This window comes from Acomys russatus, chromosome 3, assembly GCF_903995435.1.
Source record: "Acomys russatus chromosome 3, mAcoRus1.1, whole genome shotgun sequence".
NCBI lineage: Eukaryota > Metazoa > Chordata > Mammalia > Rodentia > Muridae > Acomys > Acomys russatus.
The window spans coordinates 687,561-711,441 of NC_067139.1; the positions used below are offsets into that span (position 1 = coordinate 687,561).

At 46.8% G+C, this 23,881-nt stretch overlaps 1 protein-coding gene and 1 non-coding gene across 2 annotated transcripts; both read left to right on the forward strand.

Annotated features, from left to right (window-relative positions):
• The first annotated feature begins 1,170 nt into the window (after nt 1-1,170).
• LOC127187317 (U6 spliceosomal RNA) lies at nt 1,171-1,277 on the forward strand. Its single transcript, XR_007830465.1, has one exon. It is a non-coding gene; the product is annotated as a U6 spliceosomal RNA (small nuclear RNA).
• Nucleotides 1,278-4,083: 2,806 nt separating this feature from the next.
• Nucleotides 4,084-23,441, forward strand: Gng4 (G protein subunit gamma 4). The gene is made up of 2 exons (XM_051143237.1): nt 4,084-4,215; nt 23,252-23,441. Exons 1-2 carry the CDS (start codon nt 4,117-4,119, stop codon nt 23,378-23,380), a joined length of 228 nt encoding a protein of 75 aa, XP_050999194.1. The 5' UTR covers nt 4,084-4,116; the 3' UTR covers nt 23,381-23,441.
• Nucleotides 23,442-23,881: the final 440 nt, after the last annotated feature.

The following is a 23,881-nucleotide window of genomic DNA, read 5'->3' on the forward strand; positions in this document are numbered from 1 at the left end:
GGTTCAGTTCCCAGAAGCCACATATTATCTTATACTTAGCTGTAACTTCAGTTCCATGTGGGTCTGATGGTCTCTTCTGGCCTCCATGGGCGCTAGGCACAAAAGTGGTGCAGAAACACATGTGAGCAAATCATCTCCACACTTAAAAATAAATAAAATAAACTGGGCACGGTGATGCATGCCTTTAATCCCAGCACTCGGGAGGCAGAGGCAGGAGGATCTCAGTGAGGCCAGTATGGTCTTCAAAGTGAGTCCAGGACAGCCAAGACTACATAGAGAAACCCTTTCTTGAAAAACAAAAACAAACCAAAAAAAAAAAAAAAAAAAACCCAAACAAAAAACAAAAAACAACTAGAGATCAAAGGAGCCTGAATCCCCTTACTACCAAACACCTCTCACAATTTAAGAAATGGTGATGAGGGGCTGGGGAGATGGTTCCACAGTTAAGAGGCTTGAATGCACTTACTGCTCTTGCAGAGGACCTGCTTGGTTCCCAGCACATACACAGCACTTCACAACCATTTGTAACTCCAGTTCCAAGGGACCCCCACACCCTCTTCTGATCTCCTCCAGTTCTGCACACATTCAGTACACATAAACTCATGCAGGCACAAACAGATACACATAAAAATAATGAAATTATTTTGAAAACAATGGTAAGGTGTGAGGACAATGCCTGAAAGGGTCTTCCTGGGAGTGATGTGTGAAACACTTTCTAAACGTTGCATGGAAGGTGAGGTGCCAACGTCAAGTGCATGAGCAGTGATTATCCGGCCTTTTTTCCTGAGATGTTGTTTCTCGTGGCCAGAATTCATTAAAATACCTGGGGAGGCCAGTGGTCTGTGACAGTGATGGCCACAGAACAACAACACTTCTCTACCTCTGCAGCGTCTCAGTGTCTTCTGGGAAGTACCTTCATGTCAGGCTCACTTAACAGCCAGCTCTGTACAAAACTGTCACCGTGTCACACTGTTTGTGTTCAAGAAAAGCTGACTTTTTTCATTGGTATATATGAATAGCAAAACCCAAAGCATGTGTAGGGTTCATTGTGGTCTATGATTTTAGGTATCCCCTGTGTACATGTTTACATATATACACACACACTTTCCCATTTTTCCTTTGGTCTTTTTTTTTTTTCCATACAGTCTCTCTCTCTTAAGATAGCCTGTAGTGCTCATTTCAACAGCACATATACTAAAATTGGAACAATACAGAGAAGATTAGCAAGGCCCCTGCGCAAGGATGACATACAAATTCATGAAGTGTTCCATATTTTTGTATATGTAAAAAAACAAAAAATGTTTAATTAATTTTTAAAAGTTATCAATTAAAAAAAAAAAGATAGCCTGTAACAGGTAATTCCTCTGCCTCAGTCTTTCAAGTTCTGAGATTACAGCCAAGCATGAATAACTCACACTTTTAACAAAAGATTTAGTTTTACTTTGTGCATGTGTGTGCCTGAACATATTTATGTGCACCATGTGCATGCTTGGTGCCTGCAAAGGCCAGAAAAGGACATCAGGTCCTCTAGAAGTGTACTTACAGACTGTTATGAGCAGCAATGTGGGTGCTGGGAACTCAGGGTCCTCTGCAAGAGCAGCCAGGGCTGTTAACCTCTGAATCTCACATATATTTTTATGGTAAGGAAAAAAAACATGTCATGGATGGAGATACGCCAGTGAAACAGATTCATCTGTATAGTTGGTAGCTGTCAGTTATTATGATTTTTAAAATTCCTGCAAGCTCTTTGCTCTTGGCACTCTATCATGACATGAGGAAAAGGCAGGGAACTGGGCACATGGGCTGTGCTCAAAGCAAAGTTGTCCTGAAAGGCTCAGGGTGGCCTTGCCTTGAGGTTGTGTCCAGTCTGCTTTACGTCAGCTTGAAGTTTCTCTTCACCCTTCAGCTCATTTTCTTCCCCCAAGGCTGGTCTGAGCATCCCTGGACTTACAGACAACTGGGGGAGCCTGGGAAAGACCCTGAGGGTAACATATAGATGTTTATGTTTCAGGAGCGCTCCACTGTAGGGCCCTGAATCAGCCTCTTCAGACAGCCAGCTGCTACCACTCCCAGTGTCCCGTGCCTGGACCCGGGCCTGGATCACCTCTCGAGCAGGTAAGAACGGTTCTCTGCAGAGCAGTAAGGTGAGACTCGGGGGAGCAGGGTCCCCATGGCAGCAGACATTCCTCGTGCCATCACGCAGCCTTACACTCCCTCTCCCCATAGCAGACCTGGGAACACTATTCACCAAGGCAAATGGAAGGTGTGATGACACCTACCATTCTGAAAATCCTCGCCCTGTCCTGAGACAGGCCATATCAACAGCCCTGGGGATGAAACTGCCTCATCCTGGTACCCACCTTAAGTTGCCACTCGCTGAGTTGTGAGCCACTGATGTAGCCGGCCAGAGGTCCCTAGATGACCTGTCAGTATAAGTGTGCTTGTGTGTGCAAGGAGACTGAGCTGGAGGCCTGAGGGTGGCACTGAACAGTTGGCTCATTTTTCCTTTTGCCTCACCTTCCTGGAGGTCAAGCGCCCACTCAGTATCCCCTGGAGCCAGCATGGATGTCTGGCTTTGTCACTGCCCCTGTTGTGGAATTGCTGTTCTCTCAGCATTGCCGCCATTACCTTCTTCATCAGAGCAGCTGTAACTACTCAGAAGACTGTAAAGTCCTCATAGGAGGAGAGGGAAGAGGGGGAACAAGGGGAGGAAGGGGAGGGTCATCAGACCACTCCCGAGCTTCAGCCACTCCCTTCAGATGCTGAATGTAATTCCGCCCCAGCTATCTGGACTCTGAGGTGCTAGAGTAGACGGGGTGGGAAGTTAACTGAGGAGGAACCCTATCTACATCTGTGGAGAAGTCGTCATCCATGTTGGGATGGGATTGTTCGGTGACACAGCTGCTCTGAGGTCACAGGGATCTAGTAAGCAAGCCCCATACACTAATCGGTTTCCCAGGCTAAACTAATGGGAGTTTTACTTTGTCCTGTGTTGGGGGAAACACTATCTCTCCAGGAAATATTCGTGTCCCACCTCTGTTTGCCTCTAGTCCATTTCTTCTTAGATATTCATACCAGTATTGTACAGGCCACCAGTAGGCTTAGAAAAGCAGAGGGGTCAGGCAAGTGGAGCCTAAAAGACACCTGACCAGATCGGGGAGGGGACAAACTGACGCTTCCCTCTTGGTCTGCCTTTAAATGCTCTTCTGTGTCTAGCTCCAGTTGGCAAAAGCTGTTTCCTCCCATACTTCCAGCCATCCTAAGCAGCTTACTCACCACTGTCACAGCTCCTCTCTGCCCCTCTCTCGGGCTGGGCAAAGTAGGGATCCCCACCCCAGGATGCATTGGTTCAGGAGAAGGAGGGGGGACCAAGGCTGGGGCTGGCTGGGAGGTCCCTGGAATTCAAACTGCCAGTTACTTGTGGCTCTCCTCTTTTTTCTGGGCAAAGGTTTCCAAGTAAGATATGAACCCACACCTGCCGAACTCTGATTTGCACAGCTGACCTAATTAATACCCAGAAAGCCTTGTCTGAAAAAAAAAATCCATGAGCAAATGACATTGCATGGTGCTGCAGACCCTTGGTGCTGCCATTCTCTTTCCCCAAGGGTAGTGGGCACTCAGTGATCCCAACCTTGGCCTCTGCTCACTCCGCACCTAGGGACTACTGTCTGTTACATTTGTGTTTGCCTGACTTCAGCCCTACACTGTGATCACTAGTCTCCCTCAAGCATTAGCCATGTGGTGTAGATGTGTGTTGGAACAGGGAGAATTTCTTCCTCTTTTTCTTCCTTCCTTCCTTTCTTTGTGTTTGTTTGTTTGTTTGTTTGTTTGTTTCAAGACAAGATTTTTCTGTTATAGCCTTTGCCGTCCTGGACTTGCTTTGTAGACCAGGCTGGCCTCGAACTCACAGCAATCCACCTGCCTCTGCCTGCTTGAGTGCTGCGAGTTAGAAGTGTGTGCTACCGTGTCAGGCTTCTTCCTCTTTCTAAAAGAAAAATCTGGCTGGGATGAAGAAGCTGCAGGTGGTGTAGGTAGGAGGAGCGGGAAGGGGCCCACCTTCCCCTGGCACAGCAGCACCCCTACCCTTTCGCTGTTGTTACTTGCAGGGAGCACAGAATGAAAGAAGGCATGTCTAATAACAGCACTACCAGCATCTCTCAGGCCAGGAAAGCCGTGGAACAGCTGAAGATGGAAGCCTGCATGGACAGGGTGAAGGTAAACTCGCTCAGCATCCTTCCCCCAGTTCTAGAGTGGCCTGGTGAGGCTCTGTTCCCCAACAGAGGAACAGCCTCAGTGGGCTTTGTGTGCCTGTTCTGGAGCTCTGAACCTGCCCACGGGGCCCCCATGATGCAGTAGCCAGTGTATGTGGATTCCGTACAAAGGCACCAAAAATAGACTGTCCTTTTCACCAGCTGTGTTTAACTGTTGTCACACAATAAGAAGAGTGGAAGAGAAGAGTCGGCTCATGAGATCAGTCACATTGTACTCCCTAGTGCAGTGATAGAGGTTAGATGGCAACACGTTTCTGGACAGGCACAGCGGGGGCTGACACACTGAATCAAGCCTGTGTGTATTAAATACTCCCTGTGAGGAGGTAAAGGGAAAGGCCTTCCACCTTTCACCAGGGGTGTCCGGCCCCTTCCCACTGGCATTACAGCAGGGAGGTGAAGCTGTAGTTTCCACAGATGCCGTGTAGACTGAGGCACATAGAGACAAGTCGGAGGGTTGGTGTGTGTAGCTCTGAACTGCAGCCGGCTTCTGGTTGTGATAAGGTTAGAAGGACAGCCCTCCCCTCCAGGGATGATACCAGGGCACCCACCACGCCTGTGGTGTTGCTCAAGCATGTGGTACATGAGTTACTGTCCCCCTCCACCCCCTTGCCATGACAGCACGCCTGAGGAAAGCCGCTCAAGGGAGGAAGGGCTTGTTCTGGCACGTGGTTTGAGGGTACAGTCCACCTCAGTGGGAAGATGTGGTGTGAGAGTGGCTTCCAGCTGGCCAGGGCATGAGGCGTTGGGTCACATGGCATCCGGTCAGGGAGCAAATGGCTGAGTGCTGTGCTCGGCCTATTTCCTCCTTTTTATTTAGCCCAGGACTGCAGTCTGTGGGCTAGTATGGAGTCTCCTCAGTTAAACCTCCCTGGAAACCCAGAGGTGTGTCTCCTAGGTGATTCCCAAACCCAGGCAAGTCAGAAGGACATTAGCCATTGTGACATTGGGGTACAAATCCCTAAACCCTTAAAGGCTTCCCCTCCCATTAGAGCAGTGGTTCTCAACCTGTGGGTTGTGACCCCTGAGCAACCTTCAATCTCCAAAAATATTTATGTTATAAGTCATAATGGTACCAACCTTACAGCTTTGAAATAGCTGGCAGGGGGAGGTCATTACAACATGAAGAACTGGTTAGAGGGTGGCAGCTGTAGGACAGTGGGGAGCTACTGCACTAGAGTGTGGCTCAGCAGCCCTGCTCTCCCCTTTTCAAGCAGAGTGACTCTTTTCCCTGGAGCTCATGGCATAGTGAGTCCTGGGGAACAGGAAATGTACACAGAACTTGATATACAAGCCTATGGGACAAGGAAGGAGTGTGACGCTGTGCATGTTGGTATAAACAGATCTGTCATGCGAGCACCAGCGTCTTGTATGTGCTGGCACTGGCTGTGCTGTCATCTGGATCTCATGGCCCCCAAAGGCCCAGTGTTAGAGGCTTGGACCTCGGTATAGTGCTCCTGGAAGGGTTAGGAGTAAGAGGCAAGGCCTTCTTGGACATGTTAGGTCACTGGGGATGTGGGACTCTGGTCTATTCTTTTTTTTTTTTTTTTAATTTATTCTTGTTACATCTCAATGTTTATCCCATTCCTTGTATCCTCCCATTCTTCCCCCCCCCCCATTTTCCCATTATTCCCCTCCCCTATGACTGTTCCTGAGGGGGATTACCTCCCCCTGTATATGCTCATAGGGTATCAAGTCTCTTCTTGGCAACCTGCTGTCCTTCCTCTGAGTGCCACCAGGTCTCCCCCTCCAGGGGACATGGTCAAATGTGAGGCACCAGAGTACGTGAGAAAGTCATATCCCACTCTCCACTCAACTGTGGAGAATGTTCTGACTATTGGCTAGATCTGGGTAGGGGCTTAAAGTTTACTGCCTGTATTGTCCTTGGCTGGTGCCTTAGTTTGAGCAGGACCCCTGGGCCCAAATCTGCCTATCATAATGTTCTACATGTAGGTTTCTAGGACCCTCTGGATCCTTCTACTTTGCTATTCTCCCATGCTTCTCTCATTTAGAGTCCCAATAGGAAGTCCTCCCCTCTGTCCCAGTTTCCTGGTAAGTGAAGGCTTTCGTGGGACATGCCCCTTGGGCTAGGATGCAGATATAAGTGAGTATATACCATTTGAGTCTTTCTGCTTCTGGGTTAACTCACTCATTATGATCATTTCTAGCTCAATCCATTTGTCCACAAATTTCGGGAATTCCTTGTTTTTAATAGCTGAGTAGTATTCCATAGTGTATATGTACCACAGTTTCTCTATCCATTCTTCTACTGAGGGACACTTAGGCTGTTTCCATGTTCTGGCTATTATGAATAAGGCTGCTATGAACATGGTAGAGCAAATTTTCTTGTTGTGTGCTGGAGCATCTTCTGGGGTATATTCCAAGGAGTGGAATAGCTGGGTCTTGAGGAAGCCCTATTCCCAGTTTTCTGAGATAGCACCAGATAGATTTCCAAAGTGGCTGTACTACTTTGCATTTCCACCAGCAATGAAGACGTGTTCCTCTCTCCCCACATCCTTGGCAGCTTGTGGTGTCACTTGAATTTTTGACCTTAGCCATTCTGATGGGTGTAAGATGGAATCTCAGAGTTGTTTTGATTTGCATTTCCCTGATGACTAAGGATGTTGAGCATTTCTTTAAGTGTTTCTCAGCCATTTGATATTCCTCTGTTGAGAATTCTCTGTTTAGTTCCAAGCCCCATTTCTCAATTGGGTTATTTGGTTTGGTGGTGTTTAGTTTCTTGAGTTCTTTATATATTTTGGATATTAGACCTTTGTCAGATGTAGGGTTGGTGAAGATCTTTTCCCAGTCTGTAGGCTGTCGCTTTGTTCTCTTGACAGTGTCTCCTGCCTTACAGAAGCTTCTCAGCCTCATGAGGTCCCATTTATTAATGGTTGACATTAAGGCCTGGGCCGTTGGTGTTCTGTTCAGGAAGTTGTCTCCTGTGCCAATTCTGGTCTATTCTTTATTAGAATTTTAATTATTGTAGCTGTTGTTGTTTTTGTGTGTGCACGTGTGCATGCATGTGCACATAAGTCAGAAAACAACTTTGTGTAGTCAGCTCTCTCCTACCTCTTCCATGGACTCTAAGGCTCTAGCCCAGGGCCAGGCTCACACCTCAAACATCATTACCTGCTGATCCGCCTTGACAGCCTACTGGTCTTTTCTTTTTGTGGCTGGTTTGTTCTAGTTTTTTCAGACATGCCCTCACTCTGTAGCCTACACTGGCTTTAAATTCACACTGTAAATCTAATTCACTGTATAGCCCAGGTTGACCTTGAACTCACAGTGAGCTCCCTGCCTCACCCTGACCAAGTGCCAGCTCTATGACCATACACCACCATGCCCAGCTTCCTCTCTTCTCTGCAACATGGCCACAAGGTGAATGGCTTTGCTGTGCCAGGGGCTGCCACCCTGATGTGCTGTCCCCTCAAACTGAGTTGTTTGACTCAGGTATGTGCTATAGTAGCAGAGGCTGCCAACCACAGACAACCAATCAGATATCAGTCCTTGGCATGCAGGCCAGAGAAAGGAGTGAAGTCAGCACCCAGAGAACCATAGGAAGCAGGAAGCAGGTGTCCCGGAGACTGAATGAGACTTCAGAGGTGTGCGGCAGACAGGCCATGGCCAGCTGTGCAAAGACAGGAAATTTCTGCCCGCAGAGGCCATGGTGAGAACATCGCTGAGCAAGGTTCTGCACAGCAGGGGCCAGGGCTTTAGTGTGAGCAGATGTCTCCACCATAGTGAGCAGAGCTGTGGGCTGGCCTCAGGCCAGCAACTGGATTTGAACAAGCCACCTGATGAGCTGCTGGGGAGAGGGCACTGTGTGCATAAGCACAGATCACAGAGCAGCGATGGATGGATGGCAGGTATTTGAGGTGAATGGCCCGTGGCTGTAGATCTGGTTGTTGGGGAGGCAGCTGCAGCTGTGAGTTGGGCAGAGCGCTGAGGTAGTGAGAAGAGGTAAACACACCAAGACAGCAAATGGAGTGTGGAAAGGGAGCACGGAACACTAGGCTGAGAGAAGCGCGGGCCAGCCATGCACTGAGCCAGAGGGCCAGGTCAGGGGAAGACAGATCATCTCCAGCCATAGAGTCCCAGAGACTGTGTCCCCATGGAGTCTTTTGGGCACACGTACAGTTCTAATGGGACGAGAATCATAAATCATGCTAGAGGCGTTGGAGAGGCAGCATAGCAGCAGGGCCCCCTGTGGGGGAAGAAGCTAATTCTGGCTCCACTGATGCCAGCGCATTGTGGAGTGGGCCAGAAACTGGCCTGTGGGGGTCAGAAGCAAAGTGCAGAGTTCTCAGGGAGGAGAGAGGCCCCAGCTGTCTGAGAAGGTGACCACGTATTTACCACCAGTCCTACAGTGACACATCTGCTTGGTTCTTGATTTTTATCCTTGAACTTGTTGTTGTTTTGGAAACTGGCCTCAAACCTGGTATGTAAACAAGGTTAATTGTAACCACCTAACCTTCCTGCCTCCATCTCCCAAACGGTAGGGGGACAGATACATATAACCTTGCGTAGGCATGTTGTGATAAAATACATAGAACACACAGTTTCCTGTTAAACCATTTTAAATGAGTTGCAATTTTCAGGCCCAGTGATGTTTGCAGCTACCACCACCCTTGATTTCCAAGAAATTCATCTTCCCAACCAGAAATTTATCCTCATTCTCCCCCTGCCCCAGCCCTAGAACTACTGTCCTGCTGTCACTGTGACCTCATCTAAGTGGAAACATGTAATGCCTGTCACTTATCTAGCCCAGCATCCTTGGAGTTCACCCATGCTGCACCATGCATCAGCATCTTCAGTGGCTGAATGTTTCATTCTGTATATTCAGTATACAGATGCATACAGACACACACACATGCATATACATACACATACATATACACACACAGAAACAAACACACAGACACACACAGAGACACACACACATAGACACAGACACACACACACACACACACACACACACACACACACACACACACACACGGAGTGTGTGAACCAATACCAGATTTCTTTATGAAAAATGGTCCCAGTCCAGGCACACATCTCTGCTACCTGCCCCCTACCCACTGCTACAGAGGTCATCTGAGAGGCTGTGTGGCAGCCTGCTGCTGATTCTGCCGGTCAGGTCTGTGCCTCCCCTCTGGCTCTCCCAGTGGCTTGAGGAGCACAGCAAGTTGAGTTCCAAGATAAATATGGCATAGTGATTTGCTGTTAGGCATATAATATTGAGAATTATCTCTGCTGCTGGCTCTCACTGCAGGCCCACCTCAGAGGCATGTGTTTACTCCAAAATGGGGCATGGCCAAAAACCAAAAACCTCCACAAAAGGGATCATCTGTTTGAAGATGGTATTAATGTGCCTTCAGAGAATATGTATTAAGCAATGTATCTAACTATGGGTTGCCAGCACCTCCTGCAAAGGCTAAAAATGAGGGAGCAGTCCACCGGCCCAGCTGCACACAGATGGATCTGCATTGCTTCAGGAGACAGGGCCACAGGCTAAGGAGACTCTACCTAAACTGTCCCCAAGCACACAGCAGATTTAAGTTGAACTTCTCCTTTAAAGAGTACAAGAAAAAAAAAATGGATGTGTGCAAATATTTTGCCAGGACATCGAGGGACCAGACTGTAGCACAGAGAAGGCTACCAGAACACTCATTTGAGACTTTTTCTAGAAAGCCAAAGGAGACTTTAAGTGCCTCAGACTCTCAAGAAGACTAAAGCAAGCAAATCTTGAGAAGGAGCTCAAGTGAAAAAAAATACATGAGCTGAAAGGGTGGCAGGAAAGCCAAAGTTGGGCCTGGAGCCACAGACCTGTAACCCCAGCTACCCAGGGGCTGAGATAACAAGAATGCAAGTTCAAAGCCAATTTGGGTTACAAAGAAGTGTAAGAACAGCCTCAGCTATATGTGTCCCTGTCTCAAAATAAATAAATAAATAAAAAGAAAAAGTAAAAGTAAAAAGAAAGAAAGCAGGTGTGGTGGCACACACCTTTAATCCCAGCATTTAGGAGGCAGAGGCAGGCAGATCTCTGTGAGTTCCAGGCCAGCCTGGGCTACAAAGAGAGTCCGGGACAGCTAGGGCTGCCGAAAGAAACCAAAGAAAGAAAAGAAACAAAGAAACAGAGAAAGAAAAGGAAAGGAAGAAGAGAGATAGCACAGCAGCCGTATACCTCCAAGTTTGCAGCTCTGAGTTCAGTCCAATGAATAAAAACAAAACCCAAGTCTTTCAGTCCCAGGCGCTGCAGGAGCCTCCCACACAGGTTACCATGTCCAAGAACCGCACCACACACAACCAGTCCCGCAAATGGCACAGAAATGGCACCAAGAAACCCAGTCACAAAGATACGAGTCCTGAGGAACATGCGCTTTGCCAAGAAGCACAAGAAAGGCCTGAAGGAGACTCAGGCAAACAGCGCACAGGCAGTGAGTGCCCTGCAGAGGCCACTAAGGCCCCTGTGAAGCCTGGTGCCGCTAAGCCCAAGATGCAAAGGGTCCCAGCGGCACACTCAGCCGGCTTGCTTCCATCGCTCACCCCAAGCTTGGGAAGAGGATCTGAAGCTACACGGCAAAGGGTCATAGGCTCTGCCAACCAAAGCCCCAAGGTTCAAACCAAGGCAGAGGCCGCAGCTCCAGCTAAGGCCCAGGCTTCAGCCCCAGCTCGGCTCCCAAAGGTGCCCAGGCCCCTGTGAAGGCCCCGTAGAGAAGGCTTCTGCCAATGTGACGACAGATGGACTGCTGTGACACACTCACCTACACACTGTTTACAGATGATCAGTGTCCTATGCTGTTCTTACAAATAAACCCGAGGCAAGAACTGCTTTATAAATAAGTAAATAAATCTAAGGAAAGATTGAGGAGAGAGAAGGATGGAGGAGCCATTAGAAGCCATTAGACTATAATACGCTGTAGAAAGCAAATTAATGACAGAGAGAATAGGATGAAAGAGCAGCACTAAAGCAACAGATCAAAGCAGGTCGGAGAGCATCAGTTCAAGAGTGACCACATCCCACTATTTGCACAGAGATGTTCCTGGTAGAGAGAACTTGGAACAGGAGAGACTCCTAAGGGCAAAGTATGAAGGGTTTCCATTAAATAGAGGAAGGGCCTGCCCATTTCATCACCTCGCCACATGCAGCTGGTAGTTAGTAGAAATGACAGACGCTGAGACACAAGCACCGGGGAGGTTCCCTGCTCTCTCAGAAGCAGGAGCCCTTTCCTAACGCCACCCACCAGAGTAAAAGCAAACCCGCAGCGTTTTACTTGTACAGGTTGCTGGCCCATAACCTCAGCACTCAGGAAGTAGTGGCAGGAGGGTCAAGAGTTCCAAGGCCTCAAGGTCAGTGTGGGCTCTGTTAAGACCTTAAAAATGAACAAACAAAACCCAAAAGACAGTTAAAGCACTTTTAGGCAAAAAAAAAAAAAAGAAGAGAACTCTCTAATCTTAGAGGCAGGAGCTGTGACACAGAGAAGCCCTGTCTAGAAAAACCTTAAATAAATAAATACAGTTAACAAATAATTTTACAAAGAGCACAGATGGTCTTTTCAACAAGTAGTATAGGAATAGGTGACATCTACACACAAAACAAAAACAAAAATGATCTAGACACAGATGTTAACTCAAGATGAGTCGTAGGCAGAAGTGTGAAGTCATGGCTATAAGCCTAGGACATGGCCTACAAGAAAACCTGGCTGACCTTGCATCCCAGACAAAGAGCTCTTAAAACCTAATCTTTAGAAAACAAGCACACTTTATTTATTTATTTGTTTATTTTGAGACAGGGTTTCTCTATGTAGCCTTGGCTGGCCTGGACTCAGTTTATAGACCAGGCTGTCCTCTGACTCACAATGATCTGCCTGCCTCTGCCTCCCCAAATGCTGGGATTACAGGTGTGTGCCACCACTTCTGGCTAAAAATACATTTTTAAATGAGAAAAATTCGGTCAGAGTGACATACACCTATAGCGCTACAACCTTGGGAAATGGAAGCAGAAGGACCAGATCACCATCCGATAGATAATGAGCTCAGGGCTAGCCTGGGCTACACGAGACTGTCTCAGAAAAAGCAGACAATAACAAAAAATGGCAAGGCATCTGAATGGATAAATGATAAAATGCTAAATAATGGAAGGAGGAGATATCTCAGGAATTTCTTGCTTTGTGAGCACAGGACCCGGGTTCAATCCCAAGAACCAATTTTTTTTGTTTAAAAAAAAAAAAAGTTTTGTGCACTTGTAATCCCAGTATGGAAGGGACAAGACAGAGGGCCTTGGAGCTCACTGGTAAGATGGACTATGGTATTTGACAAGCTCCAGGCTAATTCAAAAGAAAGAAGTAGATAAAGACCAAGGAACAATACCCGAGTTTGTCTCCTGGCTGCTGCAAACACACACATGTGTGAGCATTCCCACATACACGTGCGCTCATACAAGTGGTAAGCAAGCATATGGAAACCTGTCCCATGTGATATGGTTTTTTTGAGAATTGCACATTAAAATTAAATTGTACACATCATTATAATGACTAAGTTAGGAAACAGGGCTGACAGTATCAAACACTGGCAAGAATGGCAAGTAACAAACTGCTGTTCCTTGTTACTGCAAAATGACACAGCAACTTACATTTTCTAAATGTACTTCAGCCATATGATCTAATGATATAAAAACTGTACAAATAGCCAGGCGTGGTGGCACACGCCTGTAATCCCAGCACTCGGGAGGCAGAGGCAGGCAGATTGCTGTGAGTTCCAGGCCAGCCTGGTCTACAAGGCTACACAAAGAGACCCTGTCCCAAAAATGCAAACAAATAAACAAAAAAAAAACTGTACAACTAAAATCTGAGCAAATATTTATGGGAGTTATAATTAGCTACACTCCTTCTTTCTGTTTAGTTGATCCACAGGGACTGGACTCAACTTGCCCACCCCGCCTGACATTTCCTCATGTTTTGCTTCACGAAAAAGGATAAATAAGATCCTGTATCCTGAAAGACCTCACCATGCCTCTGCACTGGCATTTACCCTGTAAAGCGGTAGCCACAAACACTGTGCCTTTAACAGCCGGTGTGGGAATGTGTGCAGGAAGCTTTTTAAACGGCCTTCTGAACACTAGCATTCCAGCTTGATTGTGCAGGGCTTGGTCATCACATGATGGTCCTGTTTTGGAAGGATGTAGCAAACTGGAGAGACAGGTCCTCACGGGAGGAAGTGGGTCACTGGAGATGTGCCCAAGGACTCTGGTTCTTTTCTACCACAAGGGGAAGAGACCTGTCCATCCCACCTGTCCATCCCACCTGTCCATCACACCTGTCCATCACACCTGTCCATCCCACCTGTCCATCACACCTGTCCATCACACCTGTCCATCCCACCTGTCCATCACACCTGTCCATCACACCTGGTTTCTGCATCATCACGTTCTGCCCGAGCACATAGAGCCATGTGGCCATGGGCCAAGCCCTCTGGCTGGGAGTCAAAATAGGTCTTTCTTCTTTTGATTGTTCATCAGGCACTCTGTCACAATGCAGGTAACTAAATGAGTGAACGTGACTTTAAGGATGCCTCTATATGGATAAGACCTATTTTATTATATTTTTAAAAAAGGGTATAAAAGAAGATTTTAACTTGAATGACAGAATACCTTGTTATAGACTAGGCAGTTGACATTGAAACATATTCTAAGTTAATATATAGATTCAGAAAAAAATTCAGTATAGTACACACTCTATTTTGGATTAAAAGTTAAAATTATCCTAAAGTTCAATTAGATTGAAAATGTGAAAATGCCTAGGAAAATATTTTTGAAGTAATGTATTTGAGAAGGAAAATATGCAGCTGTTTCCCACCTCTGGAAGCGTATAAACGTCAGAATGCATACCAGCTTCTGATTTTGTTCAGTAACAGACAGATCAGTGGAACAGAATAAGAAGTCTCAAAGTCAGACCTGGCACAATCCCAGAATTCCATAGTCCAGATGGCATCTTAGGTTAGTGGGGATAAGTGCTTAACAGACTTGTTAGAAATTGTTGATAAATGTTGCTGGAACTCAGGGAAGTCAACAAAATTGTCTATTCACTAATGTACCCAAGTAAGTGGCCGAGGAACTGAAGCCCTCTGCTCAGGCTATCAGACTACAGAACAGGTGGCTTGAACAGCACATTCTTTTAAAGAAGTATTTTGCACACGTGTGTGTGTGTGTGTGTGTGTGTGTGTGTGTGTGTGTGTGTGTGTACAAATGGCAGATACCGTGGATATACATGCCTCTACAGCATAGAGGCCACAGAACATGGCACAATATCCTTTGTTTCTCTCCACCTTTGTCCTTGTATTCGGGGCCTCCCCTTAAACCTGGGCTTGGGTTTTTTTGGCTAGGCTGGAAGCCAGCAAGTCCCAGCAATCCTCCTGTCTCTACCCTGCTCAGTGATGGGTTATTGCAGTTTGCAAGGATGCCTGGGCTATTGTGTGGGTGCTGCAGTTCCTGTTTTTCAACTCCTGTCCTCAAGACTTCAAAGCAAGCACTCTTAGCCACTGAGCCAGCTATCCAGCATCTTACCTTTCTACCTTTCTTTCTTTCTTTTCTTTTTTTTTTTTTTTTTTTTTTTTTTTTTTGGTTGTATATGTGGTTTACCTATAAGTGCAATATTTAGTTTCCAGTAAGGTGTGTGGTGTGTGTGTATCCATGTGCTGACGGATCTTCTTCCTGGGTGGTAGATGGGCACTTCCCCATGCTTTCATGTGTCTTTTCTCTTATACTTCCCAAGTGAGACAGAGAAATCCCTCTGTTGTTTCTTCAGCTATGCAGGCACCAGCCCTGCAGGTGAGATCCCCTTCCTTTTGAACACATTCAGCCTCAGTCGCCTCCCCAGTGTTCTGTCTCCACCCTCAGTTCATAGCTTCTGCATTTGAGTTGGGGAAAATGTGATTTGGTCTATATCTTGGATCAGAGATTTAAAATTGTCTGAGCCCAGCCTGGTCTACATAGCAAGTTCCAGGGCAGCCAGGCATACATAGCAAGGCCCTGTCTCAAAACAAAAAAAAGGTTTAAAGAGTCATTTATTTAAATGTATGTTTGTTTGCCTGAGTGTATGTGTGTGAATCACATGTGTACAGTAGCCACAAAACCCAGAGGAGGACACTGGGCCCTCGAGCTGGAGTTACAGGCTGTTGTGAACTACTGACATGGGTCCTGGGCAGCAAACCAGGTCCTACCTAAAAGCAGAAAGTGCTCTTAACCGCTGAACCACCTCTCTAGCCTCAGATCAAACATTTAATCTGAGTGTGGTAGTATCACACACTAATCCCAGAAATCAGGGGGCTGAAACAGGAGGCCACCACAAACCCAGTTCCACCTTGACTGCATGCCGAGACCGCCATCTTAAAAAGCAAAGATTTAAATTTGACAAATAAAACCATAAAGGCACTTGGAAGACAGGAGTCCATGTTGGTAGCATATGAATTTGAAAAAGTCCTGTCATGTGGTACCACACAATCCACAGCTTTTAAGTGCAGTGTGAGTTCTGACTATATCTTTTAAAGTCCCATAGTAAAAAAAGTCTCTGACTCAATAAAGAGAAGTAATGGCTGCCTAAACAAGAGTAAATTCCTCAAAATAGAAGATGTCCTGCAAAGTCAACAAGTGGGGCAAAGGGCCCTGGTTTTATTTTCTTTCACTAAAAGAGACCAGAGTCAGAATGTATCCTTGTACGCACACTTCAGTCCTTCAACGCTACCCCGCAAAGCCACCCACTTCCTAAACCAGGCTCTGCTATCTCCCGGTAGGCTGTTTGAATTCTGATTCTTTAGTGGATTAAACGGTTCGATACTACACTCACAGACATGGCCAGAGCTGTGCCTCCTCAGTGCTTACTGGCATCGCTCAGCCCAATCAGTTATCTCACTATCGCAATAGTTTATTCTCTTCAGAACATGTGGTCGTTACTATCAGTGGTGGGATTCTTTCCCAGAATTGCCTCATTTTCAGAGGTGACATCATGTTCCTGAGGGCTGGGTTACTTCTAGACATGAAATTCTTTGGCACCAGGACAGAAGTGACCAAGCAGTTCAATAAATGGATGGCATCTTTTCCTGTCTCATAGCCAACTGAGCCTTCAGCAGATGTTGTCCGACCTGACAGCTGGCTGTGAGCAGCCATTTGCACATGCAGTATCCATTGGATCTGCACTGTCTTCTGTATTACCACAGGCCTGGCAGCCTAACAGAAAACATGACCATATTTTTTATGCAAAGAGTCTATATAAAATTTTACAATATAGTCAAGATTTGAGCATCAGTTGCAATAGGATTGTATCTACTGGTTTCCACAGTGTGGATGAACTTCCTGGTGGAGACATTTCTGTGCAAGCCCCATGAGACCAAGCATGTGACTTCTCCACACTTGTTTTTGCACCAGAGTTTTTCAGTGATGGTTCTTGTAACAAATGAGACTTCAGCACCTCTTACTCTTGAGCTGTGTGAAATGCCACCAGGTGGGGATCTTTAGAAAGAGAAAAATGTGTCTTCTGTTCCCCCCTCCAAACTTTATGGATTCAAACCAGAAGAAGCCACAACTGGTATTTGGTAAGGCACAGGTAAGAGGAGAATAATGTTTAACTAAACCAAAGAGCAAGGCACGGCCTTCTCTGTCCTACCAGAGGGCAGCATCAAGGTGGTGACCACTGTGCAAGCAGGAACTAAACCAAAGAGCAAGGCACGACCTTCTCTGTCCTACCAGAGGGCAGCATCAGGGTAGTGACCACTGTGCAAGCAGGAACTGTTGCCACTTGCAGAACTGAAAGCTAGACAGCCTATCTGTGGAGTGCGTCCTGCCACAGGACAGGATCTGCCAGTGGCAGCTGAAGCTAAGTCTGGCTGTATGGTATGTGCTGCATCCAGTCAGGCGGACAGGGAGTGTGAGTGCCTGCTGAGGCTGTCAAGGCTCACTGCTGCTCCCTAGGAAAGATAAAGCTCCCTACCATTGTAGGATCCCTCGTGCCAAGACCAAGATGGCTCCTTGCTGCATTCATCCTTGGCCTTCATGGCTTACCCTGCTATATAAATACTCTTTTTGCAAAGTTGTGAGGTGCTTTTGGTTGTTTCGTCTTGTTTCCTTTTAGACAGAGCCATCCTACCTCAGCCTCCTGAGTGCTGGGATCACAGGCAATCACTGCCCCCACCTAGTTTTGAGTCACAGCTTTCTTTTGTAGGAAACTGGGAAATGGTAGACTGAGAGGTAGTAGATCAGATGGGACATCTGCCCACTTGGTTAAGTCAAGATCCATGGAACATGTGGGGCAGTTGTAGGCTAACCAGCCTGGGGCTGTTGGCCCTGTAAGTGACAGTTCTCACTGAGGTAAACTCAGTGGCATTAACCTGACCCTCCCAGCTCTGCTCCTCAGTGTGCAACCAGATTTTGATACGAAAGAAAACCAGTTATGGTGAAGACAGTGGCTATCCCACTTTTAGAGACATATGCCTGTAAGATTCATTCACACTGTCACCACCTGGCTTTTACCTCCCCCAAATGTTCTCTAGGGGGCAGGAGGTGCTCCCTCCCTCAGGACAGGACCTCCTGTGCAGCAGAAGTCACCTCCTCACTCAGGCCATTCTCCAACAGAGAGGAGTTCCCTGCCCTGCTCTGGGATCTGCTGAGAGCTAGTGTGCTGGGCTCAACTGTGTTCACATTTAGGCAGAAGAGTGCACAGGAACTCACTCAAAATTCAGAGTGGAAACATATGCTTGTGACACCCTGAGGATTCCCCTGTGGCTAAAGGCACCTGGTAGCCGCTGTTGGGGTGAGCACCAGGCCTGACCTTAAGGAGATACCATTGATGCATGCTGACTAGAGCTTGGCTGCACTCTTAACCCTGTCATGGCTTTGTTTTCTGGGGGTGGAAGGAGGAACTGGCAAAGCCAACCAAGATACTGCTCATCGATTCTATATTGTTCAATAGACCAGCACTGCTGAGAAGTAGGTGCCCTCTTGACTTCAGATGCACAAGATAAGTGCAGTGGGTGCCACAGCGAGAGTAGTAATTATGTCATCTGTCTTGTCATGGAATGTGACTATAGTAATTGCAACATTTTCTCCCACCATTGAAGCTGGTAATTATAGTGCAACTAACAGCATTATGTGCTAACTTGGGCTGTTTTAATCACCTCTTTTACTCTGAAATGCAGTGGGAAAATTCCACAGTTGTTCCCAGGCTACCCATTTCTCTCTGCATCTGCTGCCTTATAACCAAGCATAACAGCTGGATGCTGAGGTGGGAGGCAGGCATGTTCAGGGCAGCTCCTCACTGTCATCTCAATGCTTTGTAAGAAAGCATCAGCAAGGAGGTAGTTGTCAGTTTTCTACCGTGATAAAATTTTGTCTTTGAGATTATCTATTTTGTCTGAGAAGCAGCAGATGTTTTGGGCATCTGGCACTGTTTGCCACCCATATCTTGCAGGAAGGAAATCTCAAGCCACAAAAATCAATCTAATCTGATTTAAGAAAAAAAATAAAACCCATTCAGCCCCAGCAGCAGTTAGGTTAATTACTGCTGGGATGGAACACTGTGGCCAATATTACCTCTCTTGTTGTTATGACAAAAATAGCAAATGAAACAATGTCCGGAAGAGCGCATGGTTTGAAGATACAGCCCGTCATGATGAGATGTCATGGCAGCAGCATGAGGCAACCAGATGAATTCTGGTGGTCAGTTCCTGGTCTCCTTTTCCTTCAGTCCAGGACCCAAGTTCGTGGGGGGTGGGCGTGGGAGATACCACACACTTTTAGCCTGGGTCTTCCCTCCACAGTTAAAACTCTCTGAAAACACCCCCCCAGACACACCCAAAGGTGTGTCTCTCCTGTGATTATAAATTATAGCTGTCACAGACATGATGACATCTTTCATATGTAATTCCATGCCCCAAAATAGTCATTACCTGCATCTGTCTTCTCTGATCACAGTATAGTGAACACCAGCAGATATTCAAGGTGCAAGGCTTATACTGAAATAAATGAATTTTAGACACTATTGTGTGAACTGAGGGGGTCTGGTTGGGATAGAAATCCCCTTGGTTACTTTGATGTAAAATGATTTATACTCCATTAGATGTGGCTAGGCATAAGTAGGCCATTCTTTACCATATAATCGTTTGAGTAAAAAGTAAATCCTATAAATAACCCAGAATTAGCAGAACATAATCAGAAAAATGAAAAAAGAGCCTATGTTGGGAATGTAAAATGCTTGAAGGGACCATGTTTGGACTATTCTTTCCTTCTGGGATTGCTGAATCTCCATCTCTGGCCTCAGCCTTTTGGTTTCAGTCCATTTTCTGCAACTGTAACAGAATTCTATGGCTGGAAAATAGAAAAGAAGATGGGGAGAAGGAAGAAAGGATTGGAAGGAGGAAGAAAGGAAAGATTAGAATGGAAGCAGAGAGAAGGGGAGGAAGGGAGGGAGGGAGGGAGGGAGGGAGGGAGGGAGGGAGGGAGTTTCTGAAGCTGAAGGATAAGAGCAGGTACTGGACCTGCCAGGACCCCCAAGCTGTGATGTAACATGGTGAAGGGCAAGACACTAAAGGCAAGGCAGGAGAAAACTCAGGCCAAACTCCTCTTTTCAGAGCCCTGACCTGCAGTAACACCTACTGGGGGTGGGGTCACATGACCCACTTGTGAGTGACCTTGGCTTTCAGTATGAGTTTTGAAGGGACTTTCAAACTGCGACAATCATGTGTCGGTAATTCTGCGTGCATCTGGAAAACTGGCATAATTGGAACCAACCCGAGTCTACACACTGGCCCCTGCAGTCACACAACTGCCTCCACTGGGTACTGAGTCTGCCTCTTTGCAGATTGTGTCAGGCCATTTGGGTACGCAGCTGGGATTACATCCAGGAGTGTGGTTATGGCCGAATTAGATACAACTGAAAAGAGGCAATCTTGTAGCTTGTTCTCTTAAAAAGAGTGTGGTGGCAACAAGCATAGTCTCACCTTTGTGACGTGGCAGAGACAATTTCTAGATGGCACTTGCTCAGAACTGGGCGGGCCAGACACCCAGCATAATTGCTAGGTGTGGCAATCACTGGTGTGAGAGTGGAGCTTGGAATTTGCAGAGGCACCGCCCCCCCCCCAATTCCCAGAATTTTCTGAACTCCCTCTTTTGATGCCTTGTTGTGATAAATTTGAACTTGGGGGTGTTCTCAGAGTTAAGCTAGGATATTTGCACATGGTGTACACTGTTGGTCATGTGTACAACTAAATTGCTTAAGGGAAAGCAAAGCCGCTCTGAATACTCACAACCCAGCTACCAACTCCTGGACTGCACACAAGGGCAGCCACCTATGGCCAGTCCGCACCCTCCACATCTGTGACTCTCCAAGGCATGCTGCTGTTTGCGGTGGCTCTGTTATTTCGGAGTCCTCTTGGTTGTCTCTTGGTTTTCCCCTGTCATCCTCTCAAATAGCTCAGCAAAGTAGAAAGATGGTCAGTAAACACTTCCTGGATGAGATAAAAAGGTAAGTCCTGTAAAGAATACAGAATTAGCTGGGCATGGTGGCGCACGCCTGTAATCCCAGCATTCGGGAGGCAGAGGCAGGTGGATCGCTGTGAGTTCGAGGCCAGCCTGGTCTACAAAGTGACTCCAGGACAGCCAAGGATACACAGAGAAACCCTGTCTCAAAAAACCGAAAAAAAAAAATCAGAATTAGCAGAGCATGGTCAAGAAAAATGAAATAGTATCATTTTGGGGAATTGCGGGATGACTAACGGGGCTTATCTGAGCTCTTTCCTCCTGGGGTGGGTGGCTCTCCATCCCTTACCTCAGGCTTTTTGTCCTAACGCTGCTTGCATGTGATCTTCATCAAGGAGCTCACCTTCTCTGACCTTCACCTTCTGGATTGGTGACATTCAGGTATTTTTATATGTCCTTAAGCTTGTTTTACTCAACTGGTCTGTGGTCTACCTTTAATAGCATAGTCAGCTTTTTAAAACCTAACTGTACATAGAGATGGGAATTTCCCAAAGGAAGACCAAGACTGCAGAGCATCTGTTTAGCCATGGCGGGATGGGAGCGTGGGGCACAGAGATGACCCTCGTGGACACATAGAACAGGAGCCACACAGTGAGGGCAATGGGGCCTAGCCATGGGCACAGGAAGAGAGGACCTGCCTGCACGTGCCTGCTCTTAACCTTCCAAATAAATGCCAAACGTTTCGTGACCGTCAGTCACGCTCGCCTCTACCAAGATGCGAAAGCTGCCTCTATCTCCCTTACAGCCACCAGTGTGGGAAGTCCGTGAGTGCACCCAGAAATCCCGCTGGCCACCCCTGGAAGTATGCTCCAAGCCAGCACCCATGAGGGTGGTGATATTAGAGCCACCCTTTTACTCGAGGACCCATCTATACCTCTGTCCCTCACCGCAGGGAAGCTGCTGTAGGAGTCAATTTATGCCTGTTTCACCTGGCTACCATGCCATCACCAACAGTCCAGTTTTCATTTTCCCATCTGTATTAACGATTTTTCTTGATGGTAATGAAAGAAGAGTTTATTTCCAGAAAGGGTAGTACAGATGGATCCTGTCTTCATTACACACTCTTAACAAATGTAGCATTTGCTGGGATTCAGCTTGACTCATCCCCTCAATGTGTAGTTATTTTACCTAAAAAAAAAAAAAAAAAAAAAAAAACCATCAACTTGTATCTGCTGGCGTCATCTCTGGGAGTCCAGCTACCACCAGCATAGACAGGTCCAGGGTGGAAACCGAAAACAAGAATCTATAATTGAGAATGGGAAAAACCCACAAAGCAGGTGTTTGTGGCCTGCTAGGACAGGGATTGTAGAAAATTCTCCCCCACCTGTTGTGACTGCTAATCTTCGTTGTCCACTTGACCTCACCTGGACTCAACTAAAATCCAGGCAGCTGAGCACACCTGTGAAGGGTTTTCATGAGTGGATCATTTCAGGCAGGAAGGCCTGCCCTAAATCTACACCACACTTTGTGGTGGTGGCCCACAAAAAAGAACTCACCATCTTCCTCTCTGTGGACACCCAGCTCTTTCTCTGGACTCAGACTAGGGGACTTTGTTGCACAATTTTTGTGTGTTGGTTAAGGAAAGTCTGGAAGGAAAACAGAAGAGAGGGCTTCCTGGCCAGTAGCAGCCTGTCTGTAGGGAGCAGCTCCCTCCCTGTCATTAAAAGGTGTGGGCTTGAGATGATGAGACAACTCAGCATTCCACAAGAGCCTGGTGGCCTGAGTCTGATCCCTGAAGTACATGAGAAGGTGGGAGGACAGAGCTGACGCCACAAAAAGTTGTTCTCAGACTTCTTCATTTGTACCATGGCATGCACCTGCTCCCTTCCCCACATATGCACACATTGCTATATAGTATATAGTAGAGTATAATACTAGTTATTATTATAATTAGTGTATATTATGTAGTAATATAATGATATTATTTAAATATAATAATAAATTCTGTAAGATGAAGGCTTATAAAGCAGAGCTGAATAGGGAGCCTGTTGAAGGGGTCAGACTGTGTTTCCTGGTTTGACCATGAGAGTAGACTGTAGAAAAAAAAACTACTAATAAATACAGTCAGCCTGGCTCAGCCAGGAATAGCTTCTGTGTCAGTCTTATAGCAATGACTTTGCAGAGTTACTGTGAGGTCACTCTGTTCCAATCTCCCTGTGTACTTATTGGAGGTGCCGGGGTTGAAGCCTTGCTAGGCAAGAGCACTAATACTACTGAGCCATGCCCTTGGCATGCTCTCTGTTCTCTAGATGCTGACCTTGCACTCCAGGGGAGCAGGTCCTTGGAGCATCTACCAAGCCCATCACCTCGGTTCATCCCCAACCTACCCAGCCCTGGCCTGTTCAATTGTGCATTCCATGAAGCCTGGCTTTGGCCATGGCCACTCTTGTGGGCTCTCACCCTGGACCCACTCTGTGGACGCCTTTAACCAAGCTCCTGTGCTGTGTCCCTGCAGGTCTCCCAGGCAGCCTCAGACCTCCTGGCCTACTGTGAAGCCCACGTGCGGGAGGACCCTCTCATCATCCCGGTGCCTGCCTCAGAAAACCCCTTTCGGGAGAAGAAGTTCTTCTGCACCATTCTTTAACCCCCATAGTGTGGAACCGGGCACTTCCCTGTCATAAGAATCCTGAGTAGAGACCGTGCATGCTCCGGTATAGAGGCATGCCTCCCACATACACCCCATTTCTGTCCAACCAATCACCATCTGGGCTATTCTTGTTCTATCACATTTTCTTCGTGACATTGTTTCCTCTTCTGCTTTTAGTTTTGTTTTTGTTATTTTCCACCCATAGAGAAGGAAACAGACATTTTTATAGCCAAATAGCAAATGTGCCATATGAAAGTGTAGATTTAAGGGTCTACAGTTTTTAAACACTAATCTCTAACTGTAAATATATCCAGTTAATAAATTTTCGCTGGTTATTCATGGACATCAAAACCATGCCCAAGTGTCTCCCATGCACAGTAATTCAGTAGCAGGTGAGAACCTGGTGGCCAGCCACAGCAGGTGAGAGCGTGGTGGCCAGCCACATGTGAGGCTGAGGTCTCTTTTCCTCTGGCATCTATACCACAGGAGTCCTCAGGG